General features: G+C 45.9%; 1 protein-coding gene across 4 annotated transcripts in view; it reads right to left on the minus strand.

The window, feature by feature from the left end:
- Nucleotides 1-1,104: 1,104 nt before the first annotated feature.
- LOC146358197 (uncharacterized) overlaps nucleotides 1,105-25,467 on the minus strand; it is a 28,069-nt gene continuing 3,706 nt past the window's right edge. For 3 of the 4 annotated variants that reach the window (XM_084805165.1, XM_084805174.1, XM_084805183.1), the window contains exons 2-9: nucleotides 18,428-18,694; nucleotides 17,044-17,153; nucleotides 16,119-16,169; nucleotides 15,244-15,333; nucleotides 12,959-13,030; nucleotides 10,720-10,813; nucleotides 8,152-8,222; nucleotides 1,105-5,453 (exon numbers count right to left, since the gene is read on the minus strand). In XM_084805165.1, coding sequence (XP_084661291.1) covers nucleotides 4,042-5,453; nucleotides 8,152-8,222; nucleotides 10,720-10,813; nucleotides 12,959-13,030; nucleotides 15,244-15,333; nucleotides 16,119-16,169; nucleotides 17,044-17,153; nucleotides 18,428-18,501 — 1,974 coding nt within the window. In that variant the 5' untranslated portion in view covers nucleotides 18,502-18,694 and the 3' untranslated portion in view covers nucleotides 1,105-4,041. The remainder of the gene's footprint in view (nucleotides 5,454-8,151; nucleotides 8,223-10,719; nucleotides 10,814-12,958; nucleotides 13,031-15,243; nucleotides 15,334-16,118; nucleotides 16,170-17,043; nucleotides 17,154-18,427; nucleotides 18,695-25,467) is intronic. The other variant, XM_084805192.1, reaches the window with a different exon arrangement.

Here is a 25,467-nt window from a genome sequence, read left to right on the forward strand (position 1 = left end):
TCCTCCCGGGAGACAACATACCTGGCGAGTCCATGGGTCTTCGCGACATACTTGGGTCTCGATCCCACGCAGCAAGGAGTCTCCCACTACTACCACTCTTCTCTTCTTCTTCTTGTAGGCCTGGGTTTCATCGCCTCTGTTTGACTGACCTTTAGCCTCTTGCTCACTCTCACGCAGGTTCCCCTGTGATTCTTCCTCTGCAGGCTGTCCTCCAGTCTCATCCGCAAGTACCTGGAATCGGTTCCACAGCTCCACTGCTTCCACTGGTGCAGAGTGGCGTCTAGTTCTTCTTCTCCTAACTGTCACCCTTTTCCAAGGAGTATCCTCTACTCCATTTTTCTTCACCTCAGCATTTCCCACTGCCTCATCTTGCTGTTGCTCTTCAAGCTTCTGGTCTGCCCTTTGCTGCTGTAGTTTCCCCATTCTGTCCAAGAACTCTTCGTGTTCTCTTATTCCCGGAGGGTCGACAGTCGCCGCTCCAGTCCACTTACTTTTTCCTCCAGCAGCGTGATCAACTTGCACTTGTTGCAGGTGTAGGCCATGTTGTTCTCAGGCAAGAAAACAAACATTGCACACACCTTGCAGGTCACCACCACTGGAGAGTCTTGTCCTTCCATAGCCTCTTTTCCCTTTTTGTGTCTAGCTTTGTGATTGTTCTAGACTAGCCTGTGCCTGCTCCTCTACTCAGTAGAGGTTAAAAGCAGAGTCCCACTGGTGTGAAAGTGTGTGTTACAAGACAAATAAATGGAAAAAAGTTAGTTAAAATAAAAAATAAAAATAATTAAAAAAAATGTTAGGGGCCTCCCCCTTGACCTCCCCTGCCGAACTCCCCTGCCCAACCCCTGTTTGCTCCCCCTGTGCGCTCGCTCTGTTCGCTCTCTCTCTGGGAGCTTGCCTGCTTCTGTAGTCCCTGGACCAGCTGGAGCAGCTTGCTCTGCTCTGCTCTGCTCAGCTGGGAGGCGGGAAACAGACTGAAGCTTCCCGCCCAGTCAGCTGCTGGGAGTACTCAGGCCACACACCCCCAATTCAGTTGGAGCTCTCAGAAGCACCTGGTGAGCTCACAGCCAATCAGAAGGATAAAGGGCAGCCCCCTGGGCTTCCTGCAACCCACTTACCTCTTAGCCTCTGTCTCCTTTGTCTCTTCAACCACTGCAACTTCCCTGGCCAACTCCTGTTTGCTCCCCCTGTTTGCTCGCTCTGTTCACTCGCTTTCTGGGAGCTTGCCTGCTTCTGTAGTCCCTGGACCAGCTGGAGCAGCTTGCTCTGCTCTGCTCTGCTCAGCTGGGAGGCGGGAAACAAGGGTTATTTAATCCTCAAATTAATTGCATAATCGAGGGTTATGCAAGGGTTATTTAATCCTCAAATAGTCCACGAGAGCCAGGTTTGCACAACATGGTGCAAGCCCTGATTGCCCCAATCAGGGGTTACATATTCAAAATGGCAGGTGCACATACTGCAGCTCATCATGGGTTAATATTCCATGATGAGCCACCTGTGTCATGAGAACCGGTCCATGGTGTTAGGTTTAAATAACCCACGATGAGCTGGCCATGTCATGTGAACCAGGTCAGCATTTCCAATTCTGAAATAGAACCGGCTTTTAATTTCTGCAAGCCATGCAAATGCCCAGTGCACTGCAAATGTGCCCTATTTGCAAACATTTTTTCAAACTGCAAAATCTGGGCTTTGTAGTCACAGTCTCTAGAATACAGCTTGTACTGCCGGTATAACAATCATTCCCAAAGCTCCTTACTACTACATGTACCTTGGGCCAAGCTTCCAGGATCTTGCTGGCTTGTTTCTTGCAGCATCTGTGGCTCTCTTCACACCTGGCATTTTATCTCACTGCAAACCAACCAGTCCTTTTGATTCCAGAATCCAGATCATTTCTGGGATTTAGACTGGCCCTGTATACAGGCATCTCTCATAGCGCATCCCTCTGCTCTATACCCTTTCATGGCTGGGCGGAGCTGCATGGAAAAGTCAGGATAGAAGGTGGCTGCTGGCCCCATGCCCCCTCCCCTGATCATTAGTTCTTGTAACATGATTGATGGGTCCACCCGTTTCTCCATTCCTCTCCAGCGGGAAGGAAGTCAGAAGCCCTTCTAGTGACTTAAAAGGCGGAGGGAACTGTGAAGGATTGCTGGTTTCACCCCAACAACCCTGCAAGGTAGACCAGGCCAAACTTGGCCACAAGTTTCCCCCAAATTAACCCAGTAGCTCCCTTCCAGGCCAGCAGGCACTGTATTTAGCAGTGTAGTTATTCAGGACACACCACACCAACTGAAAGTTGGGTAAAAGTTTATTAGGGGAAGGGAACAAAGAGGAATTAATAGGGAGAGGTGGTAGGTTATACTGGAAATCACAAGCAAAGTACAAACTCTAAATGAAACCAGAAATGCCAAACACCAAGGGACACACTCCCAAGAGCAAAACAATAAAGCTAGCTAGTCTATCCTATACATACCAAACTATGGGCCCCCCAGGATAGCCATCAACCAGCAGCACACCCTAGTACCGTCAGGGCCAAGAAGAGACACCCACCCCTTCTCCAGCCCTCCTTTTATTGCCCAGCCCTAGCAACCCAAGGCAGATTCTAGGCACCCAATCCAAACCCAGGCCTGGGACACCCCAGTCCACCTTCCAAAGAGGTTGCATCTTCCCACCAAGTACGGCTGTTATCATTTTCCCAATTAGCAGGGCAAATCATGACCTTGAGCTGCAGGCTGAGAACCAGCTAAAAGCAATCAACCTCCAGGTGTCTGCTGCATACCTGACTACTCCAGCGGCCCTCATGGCCCCTACTCTGTTAGCCCATTCTTGACAGGAACCCTCCTTCCAGATACGTTTGCTTGGGTCCTCATGGTGCTTCCACAGGAGGCTTCCCGTCTACTGGCTTTCTCTCCCCCCCCCCCGCACTGTTGTTGCACTTCTCCCTTATTCTGGCTTCCCAACAATCCTGTAAGGTGGTCTAGGAGAAGAGATAGTGGCTGGCTGGCTTCCCAGTCCTTCAGACGTTTTCACAGGCATGAGTAGATATATGATTGTGCTGTAAGTCTGCAACCCTATGCACATTTACTTGGGATTAAACCTCATTGAAGTCAATGGGACTTACATCTGGGTAGACATAAGATCGCTCTGTAAGTCTGCAACCCTGACACACTTACTTGGAAGTAAGCCCCATTGAACTTAATGAGGAGTTCTGATTCAACAGAGGATGTTAATTCTGAGCTTGGTGGGGTAGGGGATCAGATCTGCCTCCCTTCATTGCAGGGATGCATTTTATCCTCTTCCCCTTCCAGTTGAGAAATGTGCTCGTTCAAGCAATTACATGGCAGACACGTGGTTTGAATCAAGGAAAGTCCTTCTCAGCAAGACTTGAGCAGAGGCAGAAGTTGCCCTTGCAACTCTTTGCAAGGAAGGGAGAGAGTGCAGTTGGCGGGTGATTCCTGCCCTTGCGCCTGTCAAATCTACTCGGTCTCCTTTCGTGCAAGGAACCCTCCCACCTGTTCTTCTTGCCAAGAGGATCCCCGCTCAGGATCTCCCATGGTGCAACATGAGATTTGACATGCAACATGCACCTGAGCTTAGATCCCTGCTCAGGTGCAACATGCCCTGCAGCCCATCTTCACTGCCTTTATCATCCTGACCATGCCCCCAACAACTGAAAACAAATGCCCACAGCCAACCAGACAGAGTGGTTTCTTCTGCTCTTGGAGAATTTCACAGGGAGGTCATAGCACTCCTGTTCCATGTGCTGGAAAAAAATACCACATTTTTTGTGTTTGGGGAAAACACAGGATAGGCTGGGGGAAATGGCGGGAGACACCCTTGAGAGTAACAGCATCATCTAAAGAGCCTGCAAACTTCCGTGAGTGAGCCATCTCAATAGCAGGATAAAAACTATGTGTGAAGAAGCCCTATGTCCCTACTTCCTAGCTTTTCATGAAACAACAGTGGGACATAGACTGGAAAATTTTCACTTCCACCCTTTATTATGCATCTGTCCAGCTCTCCAGGATTTATAAGCTTCTCCTCAGTCTAGGAGTTATAGGAGCAGCTAGAATGGGAAGGCAAGGGGGAGAAATCCCCCCTGCCAGGGAGTCTATTTACTCTGCCCAGGAGCCTGCTGGAAATATCTGGAAGATGAGGTGTCATTCCCCCTTGTGTCCAGCAGGCTCCTTTGGGGAGATGTGGCTGGATTGCTCTGCCTAGGCATGGATTCCTTTCCCCTTTGGGCCAACCAGAATTGTCCAAAAACAGACTGCTTCCATGCAGGAGAGGGCTGCCTCTGCCTTGCAACAGCCTCATCCCCCGTTGAGGTGGGCTGTTTATGTTTGGGAGCTGGCTCATGCCGCTTGTGCACTTGGCTCCCTCTGTGAGCTGCTCTTTGGAAAATTGGTTCCCTCTGCACAAAAGCTTCTTCGTTCCATCCAGGAATTTCCTCATGCCAGCCAGTAGTCCATCTGAGCTGTCCAGGGACAGCTTCCTTATGCCATTGGGTAGCTGGCCCTGCTCATCACAAGGCAAAGCCAGTGCGGTGCTTCCATTTGTTGCCCTAATGCAGCTGGGCACCCCTTCTTTGTAACCCAAGGATGCTTTGCTTCCGACAGCTGGCCTGTATCCACCGGATACTTCCTTCAGTCCTTGAGGGTCCTCACTCCCTCCAGAAGATGGCTCCAGGTTGTCCTGTGGTTCATTGCACCCAGGAGGGGACTGGCCTTCCTTCTGCAGTTTGGTCCAACTCGCCGGCAAGTCATATTCAGGAGTTGGGACCGCTTGGGGCTGCGACTCGTTCTGCTGCATGGGCCACTCATACACAGGAGAGGACTCGTATTCGTAGATTGACTCGTACACAGGGGAGTTCTTGCACCCCCTATACTGCATTTCATAGACTGTAGGGGTCTCGTATCCATATTGCCACTCGTATGGAGGAGAGTGATCAAACCTGTATTGAGACTTGGGCCCCGAGGTTTCGTAAAGGTACTGCGACTCAGGTGGAGAGGAGAATTCATAATCATATTGCGACTCGTGAGCGGAACAGCATTCACAGCTGTACTGCGGCTCGTAGGACTCGTAGGCACTTTGTGGCTCGTATGCAGGGGAGGGCACGTATTTACAGTGTGGCCCAGTCTTCCTTGCATACAGCACAGGAGATGTGCATCTGGAAGGCAACTCATCAGCAGCGTGGGAGGGGCATCCATACTGAGACTCATATGCTGAAGATGAAGGATAGGTGTAAAGCAGCTCCTCCTTCCCTGCCTCGTATCCCCCGCATGTGTTCTTCCACCTGTCATAAGACTCGTACCCCTCAGGAGTCTCATCTTCTTCATCAGGTGATTCGCACTCAGGCTCCAGCCCGCATCCAGAATGCTCTTTGTATTCTGGGGCCAATTCATACTCTGCCTGTATCTCACTGTCCACTGCTTCTATGTTGTTGCTTTCGTGCTCATCTGTTATCACAAAAACGCAATGGTCATTGGATTATTATTTTTTCAAAATAGCAAATCCATGCTCCAAAACAGGGCTTTGCACTCCTAATACTCTCACCAACAGAAAGGGTACTACAGGTGGGGAGCAGATTTCCATCTTCCCCAGAAATACACTACACAATTTCCCCATGGCTAGGTGATATAAGAACTTGCTTCATCCATTTTATTTATTTATGTATTTATTTAATTTTTTAAAATATTTCTGTTATCACTTGTCACATGCAATATATTCAGGCAGTGTTCAGCAGTAAAACTGCACTATAAACATACATTATGGCTAAAACAAAGCACAACCATATCACATTATCAGTGGGCCGTAAACTAAAAATCATAATGGCAGGGGTCATAACTCAATAAATGCTGAGGTGAATAAAAAAAGTCTTCAACATAGGCCTGAACTGCAGATTGTCACAGTGCAGTTGTGCAGGTTGTCACAGATGCTAAGCCCTCCCACTGAGTAATGAGGCAGGGCAGAGACTGGCTGTGCAATCCCCAAACTCTTTCTTCAGCTAATAGCACCTCTTCACCTCTCAAGTGACTACAAAACCTTAGAGCTGTCCTCTAGGCCTAATTTGCAAAGTAAATCTTTGGGTAAGAGAGCTACTGAAAGCAAGTTAGTTGCCTTTTCAACTCGGAAAAGATTTCCTGCTGTGCTCAGCTGGCTTTTTCTGAGCTCCTGCCTTCAGGGAGGATCCTCCCAACCCAACTTCTGATGGGCAGCCAATCTGGTGTGATGCCTCCTCCCACCTCCTCCTCTCAACAATGTCCACTTAACTTGGGGGCAAGTTCTGGCATCTGTCAGTCCCGAAGCTCCCTCCCCTCCAACAGAGCCTGGTCCCATGGGGAGGTGGGGAGAGGGTCTCTGAGTCTGGCCCTCCTCCTCGATAAACCCCTGGGAAGGTTCTTTGCTGGCTCCTGAGGAGTCTTGGGGAATTTCCTCCCCTACACCCTGCCTCTGCTGGGCTTCTTCTAACTCTGTCTCCGAATCTGAATCAGAGTCCAAAACCGAAACAGAGGGCCTGGGCTCAATCTTGACACACGCTTTACTTCTGTGGGGAGGGTATTTCAGAGAGTGGGCACCACCACAGAAAAAGCCCTCTTCCTGGTTATCACGAGATGGACATCTACAGGATGTGGCACAACCAGGAGGGCCTCTGAGAGGATTGCAGCAGCCAGGCAGATATCTCAGTTCCTTTCCTTATCAAGAATGAGGTTTATTGATGCTGAGACACTCAGCCAAAAAGTTTTGGTCAAGGGCAGCCAGGTACAGAAATTGGAAGAAACAGCAGGAACGGGTGGGCAGACATCCTATCAGGAGCCTTGGGGACCATTCACTGGATTTTGGCTGGTCCAAGGAAGAGCAGTGTATCCATATGTAGCTTTGGCATAACATTCTCAGAAGGCCACCTTCTCCTCTTATCCTTTTATGATCTCTAAGCTGAACCAAGAACATGCCGTTGATGCACCAAGGGCTCATCAAGAGGCAAATTCAAAGGTTTTCTCTGTCAGGAGAGGTGCTGTCTTCCCCTGGCCAAGGAGAGAAAGATCCTTCCAATGATGGTGCAGGAGGCCGGGGGATGAGGATGGATTTGTGTGTTTTGCCGTTGTTTGTTTCATGACCTGTGGAAGCAGGAATGTCGAGTCTGTTGGCCCCTGAGGTGTAAGACGCCCATTCTGATGGAGGTCTGCCACCACAAATGCCGCTACTTGGGAAAGGTGGGGGGAAGGGCATGCAATGGATATCTGGCTCCAGCAACTCCACTAGCAAATCTACTAAGTACCTCTTTTTGAGGGGTAGACGACTATTATTAATTGGCATGACCTCCCCATCCTTTTTTAAGCTTTATGTATCTCCTTATGGTTTGCTTTCCATATGGGCAGTTTCCATTATCAAGTACATACTTTCGGAATAACATTTCCTAAGCGAAGTTGTTGGCTATTAAAAGGAGTATGATACACTTCGCAAATAACAAGCTGCTAGATCAAACCAAAACTCCTTGTAAGAGCTTAGCTCCTCTGCTTGCGTGAGAAGCTCCAAACCACTAACTAGCCTAGGAGCCTCCACAACCTCATTTGCTTTGCCTTTCCCTTCTCTTACAATGCCATCATTTTACATGGAACCCAGTCACCACAAAGAACTAGACTAGACAGGTTCTCAAATTAAATAATAAGGAAAGAAGAAGAAGCTTCCTCTCTTGGTGTCTAGTTCAAAAGATGTCAAAGAGACCATACATCTAATCTCTTAGGGCGCAATCCTACAACTGGTGCAAGTCCTACAACTGGGAAATGCTGGGAGTTGTAGGACTTCTGTCTGTCTAAACATGCATGGGATTGTCTTTTAAAACTGAATGCTTAAAGGGTGGTTAATTTCCACCCTAGAGTGGTTAAAGGATGGTTCATTTCCACCCTTGCAATGCATGCTTATAGAAAGTCTAACTCAAATTAGTAATTGGGAGTACAGAGCCAAGGGATGATAGTTACTCAGGTTTAATTAATATAGAATATGAAGTGTGGCCTCTGTCTGAGCTAAACAGGACTGGACCCTTACATTTTCTTCTGTTCCTTTTGACAGAACTGTATGTTTGTGAATAATAGATTGCTCTGGAACAATTCCTAGTTCCATGAACCTTACTGTGGCCCTCAAATCATTCCTTCTTACCTGAAGCCTCAGCAGATTTCAGCCCTCTATCATCCCTAGCTTCTACTTGTTCAGAATCCTTCTCTGTAGACCTGGAAAAATAAATAGATTGGCATTACCCAACAAGAGTCAGAGAGCTTTTCTACACAATACTGTTAATCTGCTGTTTGGTTTCAATGCAGAATTGAGATCTGAGCACTACCCACAGAGTGTTTCTTTTCCTGCGTTTCCACTACATAACTTCTAGGTGGCACTGTGGTATAGCAGAATAGCGCAAATACCCAAGAGGAAATTGTGCTTTCTTTCACCTTCACAATTTAACAGCGCATTTTCCCTGCTCTAAAATAAGTCAGCAAAAATGCTGATTACATACAGAAGTGTAAACAACCGTGAGCAGGGAATGATTAGTGCAGGATAAATGCCTTGTGCAGAAAAGCCCAAAGAGATGGACATCAGAAAGACCCTCTTCCCACCTCCTAAATGGCCTGAAATAAGCATCTTTGTTTTAAAAACATTCAGGATCCTTTTTAGTTTCTTGGCACATCTGGAATAATTCCAGAGCTTCCTTGAGAAACTTTCTTGTTCTATTAAAAAAAAACAAAAAGGAAAAAGAAAATGGTCTTGATGTTATGACTATCATCCTTGTGAGTGTCGGGGCCTGTATTTGCTATCTTTCCAGCACAATGTAAATTAAGCAGCACCCATCATATTTGCTGTTGTCAAGTGATTAGATTATCACTGATTAGACCAGCCACCCTCCAGATGTGTTGGATGGCAACTGCCATTATTCCCAGGAATTATGGGACTTGCAGTCCAACACATTTGAAGGGTACCAGGTTGGAGAAAGATGGTTTAGACTGATTTATATTCTAACCAGTATTTGTCACTATAGCCAACTGTTACTATTACTATCAGGGCTTTTCTAGATGAGGCTTTTAACTCACCACTTTATCATGCTTCTGCTTCTGGATTCTTTGTGGGATTAAGATCGGATTCTCTACACATGTTTTTTCCAGGGTTTTTTTTTTTCCTCCTCTGCCTTTCTATATATTGTGCTATATAACCTCTAGGTGGCACTGTTGCACAACATGTTGGAGGAATCCGGTTGCGGGGTGGAGCTTGACTAGCTTTTGTTGGCTCAGTCCCCAGACTTCAGTCCAACATCCTCCAGCTGGCCTGATTTGGTCCGCAGAGAATCAGGCCAGCTGGCGGATTTTCCACCTTTGCATGGCGGCAGCAATGGCGGTAGCAGCGACATGGAGGGACGGTTGTGCTGCTCTCCCTCCCTGCTGCCACCACCATCACTGGTGCCACACACCCTCCCTGTCTCCCTGCTAGTGTCAAGGGCTCCTTGGAGGCCTCTCTCAGTCTAATCCAGTAGCCAAGTCCAGACACAGACAAAGGGATTCCTTTCAAAGCTTTATTCTTCTTTTACAACTTAACAACTCTACCATTTGCAACTAGATCTGAGCAGCACAGTACCTATGCCCTAAGTTGGAACAGTTGGTCCCCGTTTGAAAGGGAATTACTGGCAGACCCCTGAACTTAAGGACTAGGGAGAGTCCCTCCCCTTTTCCCTTGGATCCTCCGGGCGCAGCCATTGTTTGCGCGCCAACTGGGCACTACGCCTCCTTTCTGCGCCCTCCATTTGGTGCCGCTCTCTGCGTCGGCGTCGCGCGTCCACCAAGTCTGCTATCCGCGCTCTGTCACTCCCTGGACTGCTATCTAAGCTAGGAATGCTGGTGGGAGGAATCTCCGTCAGCTGTTGGCCCTGGGAAAGAGGAGCGCGCTCCTCTCCCAGGAGCGACTGCTCTTCCTCAGAATCAGAACTACTCTGGGATTCTATGGGCTCAGTGTCCACCCTGACAGCTAGTGCCAACAACAGCAGGGAGAGAGGGAGGGTTGTGCAGTGGCAGCGATGGCGGCAGCGACAGGGAGGGAGGGTTGTGTCATGGCACTGCCCTCCCTCCCTTCCACCGCCACCACCACCACCACCACTGTGCAACCCTCTCTCTCCCTGCTGGTGCCAACACCACGGGAACTTCTTCTTTTTTTGTAAACCTGATGCTCCACAAATTACAGCAGTTCCCAGATTTCGGGAGCAATCCCCCAGCTCGGCTCACAAAGGCAAGCTGAGCCAGGGGCACTGTGGGAATCCGTCCGGCCCTAAAAGGGCTGGATTTTCCCACAATGGACATCCCTACTAGTGTTTCATTCCATCATTCCCCAATATACTGGACTTTCCCCAATCAAAAGAACCTCACAAAAATGCTTGGAAAGCATGGGAAAGGCCCTGGAGGATGACGACGACGTCTAAAGCACCTGCAAATTGCCATGTGTCAGGAATTCTGAGCACACAATAAATGCCTCGCATAGGAAAGCTCTTACTGTTGACAGATCAAACTTGTGTTCATATTTGTAGGCGTTTTATGCTAAAAAGACATTTGTTTGACCTAGTAGGCCACCCATAAGACGCCTGTTTGACTTGCTAGGCCAACCCTCCCTATCCCACCTCACCACCACCACTACCACATTATGAAATGGCAACTTGCCCTTGCAATTTGGGACAGCTGAGGGATGAGTACTTACCTTTTCCTGGTTATGATGTGTTTTAAATTGAAGACTTTGGGATCAAGAGAGAAGAAACATAGTGATCTTTTGGGGCCAAAAGTTATTGAAACACCTGCAAAGGAAGATGACAATCTAAATGGTGGGAACTCTTGACCACTGCTAGCAGACAGCTGTGAGCTTCAGCATGCCACTCACTGGGTGCTGTTACATGATGGCAGGAACTCTTCCCTCCTTGAAAGGTGGATAAGGATATCTTTTTTCCTCTGGGACAACCCTCTGTCATGTTTATCACAGCAAGAAAGCTCACCTTGTGGACTACAAGTTGCACATTGGCCCAAAGCCAGCCCCTGTCAGCTTTGTGAATGTTTCAGATGGGAGAGGTCTGAAAGTGCCTGAAACTGCACTCCAGCTTAGTCACTTGATTATAAGCACAAAGGAGTTTTTTTTAAAGAGAGAATCACATGCTTTATCTGAGTTGGCAATATAGAAAATGTATCTCATTTGTATCCTTCCCAGGGCCAGTGTCAAGGCAGGGTAGGCATCGTCGGGCACTTGCTGAGGGCCCACACCTCATCAGGGGCCCACTAACAAGAGCCCCCCGGAGTTGCTCCTGCTCGTCACCATTGTGATCTGCTTGTTCACCTGCTTTTTGTTCTGGCCCAGACAATGGTGGTGGTGAGAAGGAGGAGCAATAAATGCCTCCTTGCTCCCTGGCTTTCTCTGCCTGTCAAGCCAGCAAGCAGTAGCAGTGATGAGAGAGGGGATGAGCAACAGCAGCTGGTGACAATGGTGGTGAGAAGGAGACTCACAGCGGGAGGGGGCCCAGTGAGGGTGTCTTGCCCAAGGGCCCTCCAAAACCTGGAGCCGGCACTAATCCTGCCCTTACTCAAATGAGGTCTGAGTAGCATACATTGGGGTTATACCAGTGATGGGAAGGGACAAATTGAGAAAAACCGGTTTGGAGGAGGAAAGGGATGGCAAAGACCATTATGAGGAGAGCAAAGATAGTGTTTCATACATTAAATATATCCTCTATAAAGTGAAGGTAAATAATTTGTTTGCCTTCTTAGTAAAGCAGGATATGCCTCTTGTGAGAACTAGCAAATATGTCTACAATTTTCTTCTGAGCAAGAGACACAGGGTACTTCCAGATGCGGTTTTTATTGTGCAACTGCCCTGCCTTTTTCACAGAATTTAAGGGGGGTGGGTTCCAAACAACATCGGATTCCCTTTGTAAACCCCGCCCCAATGTTTTCCTACCAGTTCTTCCATCTTTTTTCTTACTGCTGAAAATTTGTTAACGAGGAAAAGGTGCAATAGCTGCACAATGTCTTTGATTGGTACGCATGAGGGGCCCTTGGTCTGGAAACACCCTTTGACCATTTTTTTTTTCAATGAACATGACAGCCAAATCCCTTAGGGAGCAATCCTATGCAGGTTTAGACAGAAGAAAGTCCTACACCTCCCAGCATTCCTCAGCCAGCTGTGCTGGCTGGAGAATGCTGGGAGGTGTAGGACTTTCTTCTGTCTAAACCTGCATAGGATTGCTCCCTTAACTGGTTATTTTTATGCTAATATAGGTATGGAATATTTTAGAGGCAATTACTCGAAGAACATTCTCCAACTGATTCTTCCAAACTAAGGCCCGTTTCTGTTGAACTGAAGCACAACTTACTGAATTTCAGAGCATCTGCTTTTCTCTGAGCTATTTTGTTCCCTCTTAAATTGTCAATGATTGTGTAACATTTAAAAACATTTTTAAACCATTGTGTTCATAGATTAAGTGAGTATGAACAAACTGAAAAGCATGTACTTGCAATCCAGAAAGAGAGAACACCTCTCAGGATGCTAGAAAAATTGCTTTATTCTAAAGAAAGCCCAATATTTTTCTGCCTAGATTTTTTTTGGAGCCATCTTCAGGGGGATTCTTTAAAATAGTGGTCAGAGAACTCTGGAAGATATGTCCCATTCTCACCAGATATTGAATGTATGAGAAGCAGGGGTCTGCAGAGGTTCAGGGCTGAGGTGGAGAACAATAGAGCCAGCCTGGCTGCAAGGGGAGCCGGGGTCAGCCCCACAAATATAAAAGGGCCCGGGAGAAGGATGAAGTCATGAAATCCCCAAATCGGAACACAAAGAGCTGAGAGGAGGTTACAGCAAACACATTAGGAGGCCGAAGAAAGGCAAAACATGCAGGGGCAGACAGAGAGAATCACATTCAAGATTAATGCTTAATAAAGGCCCAGTCACATCCTACCTGAGTCTTCTGAAATGGAGATGGAAAATAATGGGCCTCGTAGGTACCATGGGACGTCTTCCTCCTTCCTGGCTGAAAAAGCAGAAGAGTGTGGATAAATGCAACCACGAGCAACAGCAAGCTCCCCACCTCATTTCCATACTTGACCTGTATCCTAATTTCAGACCTTCCCCTCTCACCTCCATTCCCTTTTTCTTTGTATGGAATAACTTCCCCCTTATTATCTACTTTTTCAAATCCCTCTTTAAGGACCTTAGTTCTGGTGTTTGTGAGGTGGTTGTTGGTATTGTAAAGGGCTATATAGATATTCCCAAATTTGAGACCTAGAGCGGAGGGAAGCTCAGACTCTAAAGAAATGAAATCTACTAATACTAATAATGCAACAATTACAACATAATGGCAATATAGCTTTGCTTCCCAAAATAAACGATTGTTAGATTCTACTGCCTCTGGGGCCATCTACACAGCACCGCTTTCAACCTTCACTCTGTCGTAACTGCACAGCATTGCAGCTGCGAATTAGCTTCTGCTGCGGTACACATGCGATTTACTGCAGACTTCTCCAGTGGGAAAATCCGCTGTGCCCTGACACATAGCTGCTGAAGCGAAGTAAACTACGGCATTCGTGCTACTCTTTTTTTTACCATTATATTTAAATGCGCAGCCAAATGAAGGTGAGGGTGCGACACTTTGGGTTTTAGTGGCTGTTTTGTATTTTAGAGGTTCTTTTGTGTCTGTTCCTCGTTAGGTAAAATGTGGGTGGTCTGCTCCTTCGTTACCATGCCAACTGTTTGGCAGTTCTCCAGCCTGAGACTTTCATGATAGTTTGCACACACCAAGGCATGTGCCCATGAAAGGTACATAGGCCCTACCCATCATTCCAAAATGGTGGCTGGAGCAAAGTTGGTCCTGGACCTTCTGCTCTGTTGACACCCCCCCGGCCCTTGGCCACTGACTCCAAAGCAGCCATTGCGAAGATACGAAGCTGCGAAAGTGTGTGAAGGTGTGGTTGAAGAAATGAGCACGCTTCTCCGTGCCTCTGTAACTGTGCAGCCACGAAGGAACAAGGAGGAGTGAAGGGACATCACATGCCCAACACCAAATGTGAAGTTGGTTTGGGGAAGTGACAGACAGCTTGCAACCACAGGAAACTCGCAGCAAACCAAAAACATCGCAGCAGAACACCTCTTTGGAAATCCACATTTTCCAGGTGAAAACCATGGTTTGGCTGCAAAGTGGTGACTGTGTCATATGTCCCAAAGGAGCTCAAATTGCAGCAGTCCCAGAGTAAATGGCTCATGTAGATGGGGTCTCTACCAAACAGGGTTTGTTGATTTTTAAAGTCCTGTTTCCCACCCATGTGGGCTCAGTACTCATTCTGTGTACCTGAAAGTGGTATATCTCCAGTGTATGAATAGGTACCATGACAATGTGAAGAACCCCACAACTCTGGTGGGTATAGTTCCTGATTTCACAAAGAGAATGGTAGAGGCAGTAAGGAAGGTGATGAGGCTAAACAAGGGACAGCCTAAGACATTTTGCTGCCTGAGGCGAAGGATAAAATGGTGCCCCTCTGCCATCCTACAAACAGAAGAGGACCAGAGAGATACTTGAATCTTACTTCAGCACGGGCAATGATGGGACAGCATCCTCCAACACACCTGAGGACAGAAGAGTAGCTTGGCAGGTGTGTAGCACCCATAGCTCTGCCCTTCAAGACCACACTGCTGCCTACCCCCCAGTATCTGCCCCTGTGGCGAACTCACTTTGCCTAATGGTAGGGCCACCCCTGCTCTGAGGCATTGGAGTTCTTCATTCCCATGGACAGGGGCCCCTTATCTCAAGATAATAACCCGGGGTAACAAACCCTGAACCTTAAATATGTAAGCAAGCCTCAAATAAGAATAAGAGGTTTTCTACATGAGGCTTTTAACCTGCCACTTTACAGAGGCTTCTGCTTCTGGATTCTTTGTGAGATTCAGATAGGCTCTTTTACACATATTTTTTTCCAGGGATTTTCTTTCTCTGCCTTTCTATATGTTCCATTACACAACCACTAGGTGGCACTGTGGTATAGTGGAATTCAGAAATACACCAGGGTTTCATGCCACCGTTCACAGAAATGCTAGAATTCCCTGTTAGAAAAAAAAAATGCTATAATGGTTGCAAAGATCAGGAGAGGCCCTAGAGGAGGATGACGTTGTGTAAAACACCTGCAAACAACTGTGAGTAAAGAATCATGATCGCACAATAAATGCCTCATGTAAAAAGGCTCTGTAGCTTACCAGAACAGGAGTCTGAGCTCCCAAACATCTCTCGGAAAACATCCCAGGGGCTGCGGAAAGTGAATTTCAAATCTTCTCCATCAGGAACTGCTGAGGAAATATTGTGATTCACAAACACATCACCAGAGTCCTGGGGTCCTTCCAATGTGGGATTTTTAGAAAGAAAAGTGGGGGGATCCTATCTCTCCCTTCCATTCCTAGAGCAGAGAGCAGGTCTGTGTAGCCAGGATGAAAGGCCTATGACTGATGTTCGCTTGGGAAACACTCATGGAAAACCACCTCCCAACTCAGCCAAGGTGATCCTTGAGACCATTAAGACTGAGATCACTTTAGGGTGATGACCAGTTTTACGCTAGTCCCTTATTTTTTTTATAATCGAAAGCAATATTTTTGAATTCGGCCTCAAATGTTCATTTCAGACTTAATATATTTAATTGAATGTATACACACACACACACACACACAAATACGTATTATAATGTACTAGCAAAGATTTGTGCTACGTCCTCTGGGCACCTCTTCAGAACCAGCTTAGTTGTCATGGAAGAATACAGTTGAAGTCTCCTTCTGTGGCTCTGGTGTATGGGTACAAAACCAGATATTTTGTACCTATCTGGTGTACATAGGCAGTGTGCCTGTGTACACCAGTTGCTGGGGAACATGGGCGGGAGGGTGCTGTTGCACTCATGTCCTGCTTGTGGGTTTCCCATGGGCAGCTGGTTGGTCACTGTGTGAACAGAATGCTGGACTAGATGGACCTTCGGTCTGATCCAGCAGGGCTCTTCTTATGTTCAGATACCAGAGAGATTTAGCCTGCGTGTGAGGCTAGTGGGCTTTGGCAGATGCATGAATAAGGGAAAGGGACTAATCCTCACCTGCTGCTGTGAGTCCATCCCCATAGCAGTCATAACGTTCACGCTTGGCCTCTGAAAGGAAGGAAAGAAACTTAGCTGGCCAGTTCACAATTGAGAAGGTAGCCTTTACATTCTTCTAACAACTGCACTCTGGCTCTATAGGTTGGCCTGCCATGAAGCCTCCTCCAGGTAAGTGTTGGCTCAAAGTTTGAGGGGTTCTTGGGCAAGATGTCCAGAGTAGCCCCATCTTCTCCTCCTCCCTGTTGCTTGTGCTGTTCTTCTCAGCCCAGTCTGCGCCACTGCCCCAGAGGGAGAGAGCGAGGCAAGGACACATTGCTGCTCTTTCTCCTTGCTCCTTTCATTGCCAGTCACTTGAATTGGACCGGTGAACAGGCCGTGACAGCAAGGAGGAGGAGTAGCAGGGTTATGGAACTCTACTGGTTGCCAGCAGGGCCCTTGCTGGGGTGTGGAACTTGGCAGATGCCTGGTGATGCCAGCCCCCATCAGGTAATAGCCTCCATTGTTGCCCACAAGGGAAGAATCGTGGCCTGGCTTAATGTGTCCCTTACCATCCTCCTTCCCAGGCTACCTATATTATTTTCACCTCACTCCTTAAGAATTGCAATAGAAGAGCCAGGGGAATCTTCTGGAGAGACGGACATCACTAGGGGAGGGGCTCAGTGGTAGACCACTGTTTTGCATGCAGAAGGTCTCAGGTTCAATCCCCTCCAGGTAGGGCTAGGAAGGAATCCTGCCGGGAAGAGCCATTTCCACCAGTGGTCTGACTCTGTATAAGGCAGCTTTTTATGTTCCTATCAGAACACCACACTCTTTAATAGAAATACTTAGCATCCCAAAGTCCAGGGCAATGGAAGATCACCCCTCAGGATTCCTAGTGAACTAAGAGAGAAGAAGGGGTGGCAGAGAGATGAACTAGGTGTCTTACTGTCTGACAGCACTTCATAAGCTTCTGTAACTTCTTTGAACTTCTGCTCAGCATATTTCTTCCTGTCTGGGTTTTTATCCGGGTGCCACTGCAGGGCTTTCTTCCTGTACCTGCACGATCCAGGAGAGAAAATAAATGTAGCATGTGCATTCCAGGGCACATCGGCCAATAATAAACCAGCTTTGATACACAGCCCAGTTACATTCCTCTCCCCTTTCTGAATTGACATAATGAACAATCCCAAGCTGGATAGACCCAGGCTACTATGGTGCCTTCCTGACCACGGTCTGCCAGTTTGCCATAATCAAGCAACTGATTCCAATTATTACCTTGCCACAGTTTCCAGTAATTCCTGTCACCCTATCATCCATCTTTCATTTCTGCCTGTGAAGCACAAGGGTCTCCTATATACTGTGTTGTGGTGGTAAATTTTGAAATGCAAGCACTCACTGACTGGGTTCACATGATCACCACAGTGAAGAGCTATTCCCTCAAGAATTAGCTGTCCCCTCAGACTTTCTTACATGAGGTGTTTACCCTGCTAGTTTACCGAGGATTCTGCTTCCAGATTCTTTGTGGAATTAAGATTGGCTCCTTTACTTGGCATTTTTTCCGGCGGGTTTCTTTCTCTTCCTTTCTATATGTTCCATTACACAACCCCTAGGTGGAGCTCTAGTATAGTGGAATTGCACAAGTACATCAGAGTTTCATGCTGCCATTCACAGACATTCTTCATTAGACACCCCCCCCCCCCCGCTATAATGGTTGTAAAGCACAGGAGATGTCCTGGAGGATGACAGCGTCGTGTAAAGCTCACAAGCGTACAACAAATGCCTCATGCAGAAAAGCGCTTATGCTGAACTTTCCAGGGAACAACATCTATGCAACATGTTGCTGTCTGTGACACCTTCTGAGCTGCTTGTAAGGAGACTAAGTTCAGGGAAAGAACCAAGTATTTCACATCTAATATGAATATTTCAACAGGATTCTGAGTCCAAGGAATAGCTAAAGCATCTGGAACTAATGTCCCATCTCCCGTATCACTTTTATTAACATATACTGTACATGTACCAGACTCCTATTCAATTCCATGGATTCTGACTGAAAGTTTGAAGGTTTAACCTGGTTGAAAGGATTCCAAAATGGATACTTATCTAGCAGGATACTTCTTTAGGATTCCCATTCATAAGCACAATTGGATCACCAGGCCGTTAACACCCTTTATGTATTAATTAAAGAAAATATATTGTCATGTGTTAATGTGGCATGATAGGTTATTTGAACTAGCCTTAGGAAGTGTTTTTCCTGTCTTTGAGTCAAGGATCACATCACAGAAAAAGCTTTTGGGAGAGAAGAATCCTGAAAGCTGAAAAGAAGGACTTACGCTTTTTTAATATCATTGTCGGAGGCATCCCGGGGAATCTCTAAAAGCTTATAATAGTCCGGCACAGCAGCCATTCGTCTCTCCTGTGCAGAAACCAGTAGCAGAGAAGTAGAGGGAGGTTTGCAGCTGCAAGGGAACAATGTCTCTGGAAGCACAGCAGGGGGCGTCCACACCACTTGAGCTGCTTCTAGGGCTGATCATGGCCGCTCTCTTGGCTGCGCTGCTCCTTACAGCACAGCAGGAGGTGGGTGCTGTGGGCAACAGGCCCTGTGGGACAGGAAACAAACTGGTGTGCCACAAAAACCAGCCACCCCACAAGACAACCCACCCACCCCGACAGGATGGACTAAGTCAAGGGTCCCCAACCCTTCTGGATTGGTGATCACAGTGGAAATTTGAGAGTTTTTTGGGTGCTCTCACAAAATGGCTGCCATGGGGGTTGTTGCCCATTCATAAAATGGCTGCCATGGTGGGCATGGCAGATCACAAAACACACATTTCCCAGAAGGCAAGCTGATGAGACTAAAAGAAAAGTAACTTGCCCAGGATGTGGCCTGAGCTCTTAAACACAAAACCACTGTTTTGAATCCAAATAAAGATGTTGTTGGAGGGCAGCATGCCAGCCTTCCAGTTAATTTAAAAAAAATCTTAAGGAAACAAAATAAAAATTAGGAAGGGCAGGGAGCCTGGTGGGCGCCAAGAGAGGCACCGTGTTGGAGGACAAGGTGATCTATCTCCAGTTTCACCAAATTGTTTCTCCATTCAGTTTCGACTATTCATATTTAGTGTAGAGGCAGAGCTCCCTGGCAAGTCTCTATTTTTCCTTTTAGAACTGTGGAAAGGGAGTGGTACAAAAGGCAACATAGTCCAATCCCTCCTGTCAAAGGCAGGGCTATCCAATTCCCAGCCCCCTCCTAACCAAACCACACAAACCAGACTACAACGCCATGTCAATCCATCCAAAAGACTGGCCAAAGGAAATGCATGATTGCTTGCTCTTGGCCACACCAGAATGTGTTCAGAAGAATAGTACATTGGTTTGGGATATGCAAACCTCCTTACTCTATGGGTCCAGCTCTGCCTCACCTTATTTCCTCCACCCAAATGTTCTTTTTTCATAACTGAGAGGGTGAGCCTGTTCTGACTTAATATATGGTACTCAGGTCATGGATACATTCTTTAAGAGGGCCCATGAGCACACGCACCCACACATAGAAAATTGTGTCAAAATTGTTGATCTGGGAAGATGCTGTTCACAGATCCTAGATTTTTACTGGGTTCTGTTCATGGATCTGTCTCTGGAATGACCAGTTCTAGCATAAGTCTTCTATGCAGTCATAGGCCCACTTTATAGAGCTATCCTATAAATGCCAATGTTATGTCAGAAGAGGACCTTTAGTGTCTGATGATTTGTTTCTAGGCACTTCATTCGTTTTGTTTTAATTTGCTCAAGAGCATTATTACATACATAGACTGACTACATACTGAACAAATGGCTGAGTCAAGGGTCCCATTTGATAATGTGGCATGGACCTTTGACCAGAGTCATTACACAAATACTCCCACACACTTATATATATGCATAGTAGGAAGGATGAAGGTTAAGTTGGTGAAGAGTTAAGATGACAGGGATGAGCAACTATCCCCAAATGTGACACAACACTGATTGGAGGTTCTATCAGGGAGGGGCTCTTTAAAGGCCAACCCAAAATGTTTGGTTTATACCATCATCATGACTTGATTACTGCTTTCTCTTTGATTTCCATTTGGGGCTCTTCCTGGCCTCCAGTAGGGCAAGATCAGTGGAGGAGATGAGCTACACATTTAGCAAAACCATGTGATAGAATGCTTTGTGGATTATACCATTTCAAACTGCAGGTGATGATTGTCCCCCCCCCCTTTTAAACTGCATTAAGAAAACTAGCATATCAGGAGAAATGTTCCTATCACTGATATCCTATTTTTACAAGCAGGGAATATTTATGTCAACAAGAGACATTAAAAAATGCAATTACCCTGCTTGCAGACCAAAGTAGTACAGTCCAGCCAAGTCTCTACCCTGTGGTTTTGCTGCTTGGACATGTTGATATAAGCCCTTTTCTTTGCTGTAGGCATAAGGGGAAAATACGGTATGTATAATATGTAATATAGCATGGGATGGGATTCATACTTCTCTCACAGAATCTAATACGAAGCTATTTTAGTGTCGTCCTGATAAAAAAAAATTCTCCTGCTCTTGACCATCAGCCTCAGCCTGCAGTAGTTAGACAACAATCACCATCCTATCTGCCCATAGCAGCTTCTTGGTCTCCATGCTGTCATTCATTATTGATCACTACAGCTGACTCCTGTTTCACTTTGTGATTATGAGTTGGGCAGCATTCAGATTGCTCTTTCCATTTGGAAACATAACTAAAGTCTCTCTGCTACATGGATGAACCCCAGTCTGTGGAGATGGGGATGGGTGGCCAGGTAGTGAACCCCTCCTGATCAGCCAACCTGGGCTAAAAGAAGCCATCAGCCACCTTTACTGGATCAGTTGTACTCAGCCTTGTTCTCTGAGCTTCTAATAAGGGGTGTGTGTGTGTGTGTGTGTGTGAGAGAGAGAGAGAGAGAGAGAGAGAGAGAGAGAGAGGAGCGTTATTCCATAAGAAACATACTGAACTCAAACCTGGGTCTCGGAAGGCTGGTGGAGCCTAGTGCTAAGGTAAAGGTGTTTGGTTTATACTGAGGGCTGGGATTTTAAGACCTCCATCCCAGAGATCAAGATAGGGCCCTTCTAGCACACAACTACTAAGCCTGGCTTCCCAGGACATCTTCTCCTGATTCTTCTTCCTTACTTCCTGTTTCTACCAAAAGAGCCATTGCTTTCTTAATCCTTCTTACCCCAAGTTCTCCCGTCTCCTTGTGCCAACTTCCACCCTCTCTTTTTCTCTAGAGTTCATTTCTGGCTTCCAATTGTCATTTGATACTCTTTCTAGTTCCTTTCAAACTAGGTGATATTGTCTTTACCTTAGTTCATCCAGAGATTGCCCGTGTTCTTTGCTCCACCTGATGGCTAGCTAGGCACCTGATGACTTTGGGGAGGCAAGAGCTTACCAGCACCCCAAACCTACTCTTTCCCCTGATGATTAACAGCTCAATGGCCAATGGGAAGGTGGGGGTCATTGTGACATCAGAGCTTTATGCTTTCCTTAAGGATGTAAGGGGAAAAAAATCTACAAAAGGTCACACATTTGGGAATGTGTGAGCTAACTCAGTTCTTGCTCTCTGTGGCCCCACTCTTACCTTTACCTCTTCCACTCCTGTAATACAGAATTACTTTCAGGGGTGAGCAACTTGTAACCCTCTGGATGTTTTGGCCTACAACTCCCATCAGCCCTAGCCAGCATAGCCAATGGTGAGGAATCATGGGAGTTGTAGATCAAAACAGCCAAACAGCCATAAGCTGCCCACCCTTGTGTATACTTAATTAGACTGTGCTGGAGCTTCTGACTCAAAGATACTTCTCTCTCCAAGATTGTTTGGATATTTGGAAGTTCAGATAAATGGGAGGGCTGTTTCTGTAAGATCCTGATATGAAGCTTTGGACTATAAAAGGATTAAATTCTCTCAACAAAGGGGTTCAGTTATCTCAATTGTACAGAAAACTGACATTCAGAAAACAGAGCAGGGAGCATTTCTGTCTAATACAAATTCATAAATTGCTACACCAAGTTAAGAATTGACTCCAGGCAATCAGGCTGGGAAACTGTACAAAAGCTGATTCTCTTTTTCTTTTGGGCTACTGGTAGCTAGTATAGGGATTTTTAGGCAGAAGGGCTAATAGACATTTTTAGGGGCTAGTGTATTTTGTGGACCTCTTTGCTGATATAAGGCTAAGTAAGACTGCAATCGACTGCACAGTTTTCTTGGGGAATAAATCCCACTGAATTCATTAAGATATCTGAGTAAACATACATAGAGTTTAGGCTGTTTGACAGCAAAATATTCCAAAATGTGATACTGCGGATATTAGGCCAGAGAGAAGGAAAAGGAGTTAATTTTAAGAAATTGGACCTTTTCTGTTTAACTTTTCCTCCAGGTGAGCAACTAAGAGTTTCACAAAGACTAGGGATTCCATTAGTAAATAATGGTTTTCGCTATTTAGGGATTTATCTATCTAGGAATATACGAAAACTCTTTAAAATAAATTATAGGCAGCTATGGAAAAATATTTTGAAGGATATATGTAAATGGGAGAAACTTAATCTTTAACTTTTCAGTCGAATAGCAACTATTAAGATGCTGCTGCTTCCTAAGTTAACATATTTATTTTATGCATTACCCCTAGAACTTCGATATAAGACATTGCAAATTTGGCAGAGTAGTTTAGAGCAATTTATATTTAAAAGTTGGAAACCACTTACAGCCAAAGTTCTTAGATATAGGCAATGTACAGCAGGGGGATGGGGTATCCTTAATCTAATATTATATTATGAATCTTATCAGTTACGTCACCTCCTGTCTTGGTTATCAACGGATATTAATAATCATTGGGTACAGGTGGAGGGACCGCGGTGGCTTAGTGGTTAAGACGCTGAACTGCAGACTGGAAGGTCGGCAGGTCAGCAGTTCGAGACCCGAGTGCCGCGTGACGGAGTGAGCTCCCGTCTTCAGTCCCAGCTCCTGCCAACCTAGCAGTTCGAAAGCAAGAAATTGCAAGTAGATAAATAGGCACCGCCTCGGCGGGAAAGGTAACAGCGTTCCGTGCACCTCGGTGTTCAGTCATGCCGGCCACATGACCACGGAAGTGTCTTCGGACAGCGCTGGCTCTTCGGCTTAGAAACGGGGATGAGCACCGCACCCTAGAGTCGGACACGACTGGTTGGGGACACCTTTACCTTTACCTTTTTACAGGTAGAGAGAACAACGTTACCATCACAGATAGTGGATTCATTTTTATAAATTAAAAATGAACTTAAGAGAATATGTGTGAGTGAAACCTCTATGCTGAGAGCAATTTTACGGGTATGGAAAGGGAGGAAAGAAAAATTACTACCAGGGATATCCCCTATGACTCCCTTACATTGTCATCCAGCCTTCCGCTCTGAGGACCAACCTATGGATATACTAGCCTTCAAACAGAAGGGGCTTTATAGGTTGAAAGAATTGTATTTAAATGCCATGTCCCTCCCCAGAGAGTTCTGGAGGATTCATTTGAAGGAGGTTGGAATAACTTGGTTAGCATGGTATCAAGTAGGTACGTTCATCAGAAGAGAGGATATCAAACGACAGGCCCTAAGAAATTTAACACCATTTGAATCTATATTCAAACTCCTAGGCAAGGGAGACTTATTTATACTTATTGTCACTTCTTTACAGAGTGCTAATTGATTTAGATATGGATTCAACTAACAGTTTAAAATGAATGTGGGAACAGGATTGGGAAAGAGAAATAGAGGATGATACATGGAATACAACGTTGGAAAAACTCCCATTTAAATCAGTATCTATCAATATGGGAGAACAAGCTTTGAAGGTTCTTCAAAAATGGTATATGTGTTGCAGAACCCAGAGTCAGAGAGACCACGGAGTGAAGGAAAAAGAGATTCTTTATTTAACGCGCGGGCTTAAGGCTGGAATCATTTCCAAAGAGCCAGAAGCCCCGATTTACATTAGCACATTGTTTTTATAGACATTGTGACACATATGAAACGGCTCCTCCTCTCCCTCCCGCGTGGGGTTGCAGTCCTCAACATTTCTTTTCCTAGCACTATTGTTTATAATACAAGAACTGGGTTATAGGGTAGCCATGATAAGGAGAGAACAGCAGAGAACAAGATATACAATTGTATGACCTTTGACAAGATAAGGAATTCCTGTGTCTCGTCAGCTTACAACAATATATTCAAGGGAGAAAGAGCTCAGCAAGAACATGAAGCATGAGACTGCATGAGGCTACTTAGTCTGACCCCTGATATGGCTGCTACATTCCCCCCTTAAATGCATAATTTCATTACAATTATAGCATTTCTGATAACTATACAAAGCTTTTTGTGACATACATATTACTTAGCCTCTTGTTGGGCTATTAGAGCGTAGAGGGCAGCAGTTTTACTAGCTGAGACATAAAACAGATTGGTTAAACAGCGCATAAGACAAGGAACGCAGAGACATAACAGTACCTCTATGAACAACACTGGTAGAATTAGGATGAACAATGCTTCAAGCTAGCTAAGATCTGGAAGCTAAGGGGTTAACTAATTGAGCTAATTGTTTTGTCTTATTGTTTTGTTAGCTACTATATTGTGCAGCTTGTTGATCTGTTCATTTACAGCATTGCCATTATCAGTTAAGTTAAAACAACAGAGCTTTTGGTGTGTCTCACAACTTAAATGATGAAGAAGGAAGAGGTAATCTATACCAGCTCTATTTTCTAGAACTGCACCTCTTAGACCTCTTAGATCACGCAACTCTTTATTTAACAATGACAATGCTCGTGAGGTGGCATTTATGCTTTTGGCTAAGCTGCAAGCTAACTGGTTGATCTCCAGACTATTAGCCAAGGCTAAACTTGGAACCCCAACCAGTGACATTGTTAAGGCCAATTTTTTCGAGTCAAAATATAACTGCACATGACTGTTACAATTTTTAGTTAGTTGGAGTGCTCGAGGCTGCCGTCGACGGATTTTCTCGGGCCATAGGGGAAGAATTGGCACCAGTTCAATTGGCGGCTGAGGCAACATGGGTGGTTATTAGACAAGTTGGCAGGAATGAATGACCAAGTGCGGGAACTACATGTCTAAAACCATTTATGAGGCAAAAGTATGTGGGCATCATTAAAATATATGTTCTGAATTTTATTACAGTGGAAGGGGGCCAGGGATAGCTTTATATTTTCTGGGAAAATTTTTGACAATTAAGCATTCGTGCACACGTAGTATTTGTTTCAGCAACGATGGGGGTGCGTAGAGTGAACTCTGTAGGGGGTAGGATCTTTGCAACCACGCCCCAATTAGCATTTTGGGAATAAGTTAAACTTACACCATAAACTTTTA

This window comes from Heloderma suspectum, chromosome 1 (assembly GCF_057233095.1).
Source record: "Heloderma suspectum isolate Gila_16-S chromosome 1, 16-S_ref, whole genome shotgun sequence".
NCBI lineage: Eukaryota > Metazoa > Chordata > Lepidosauria > Squamata > Helodermatidae > Heloderma > Heloderma suspectum.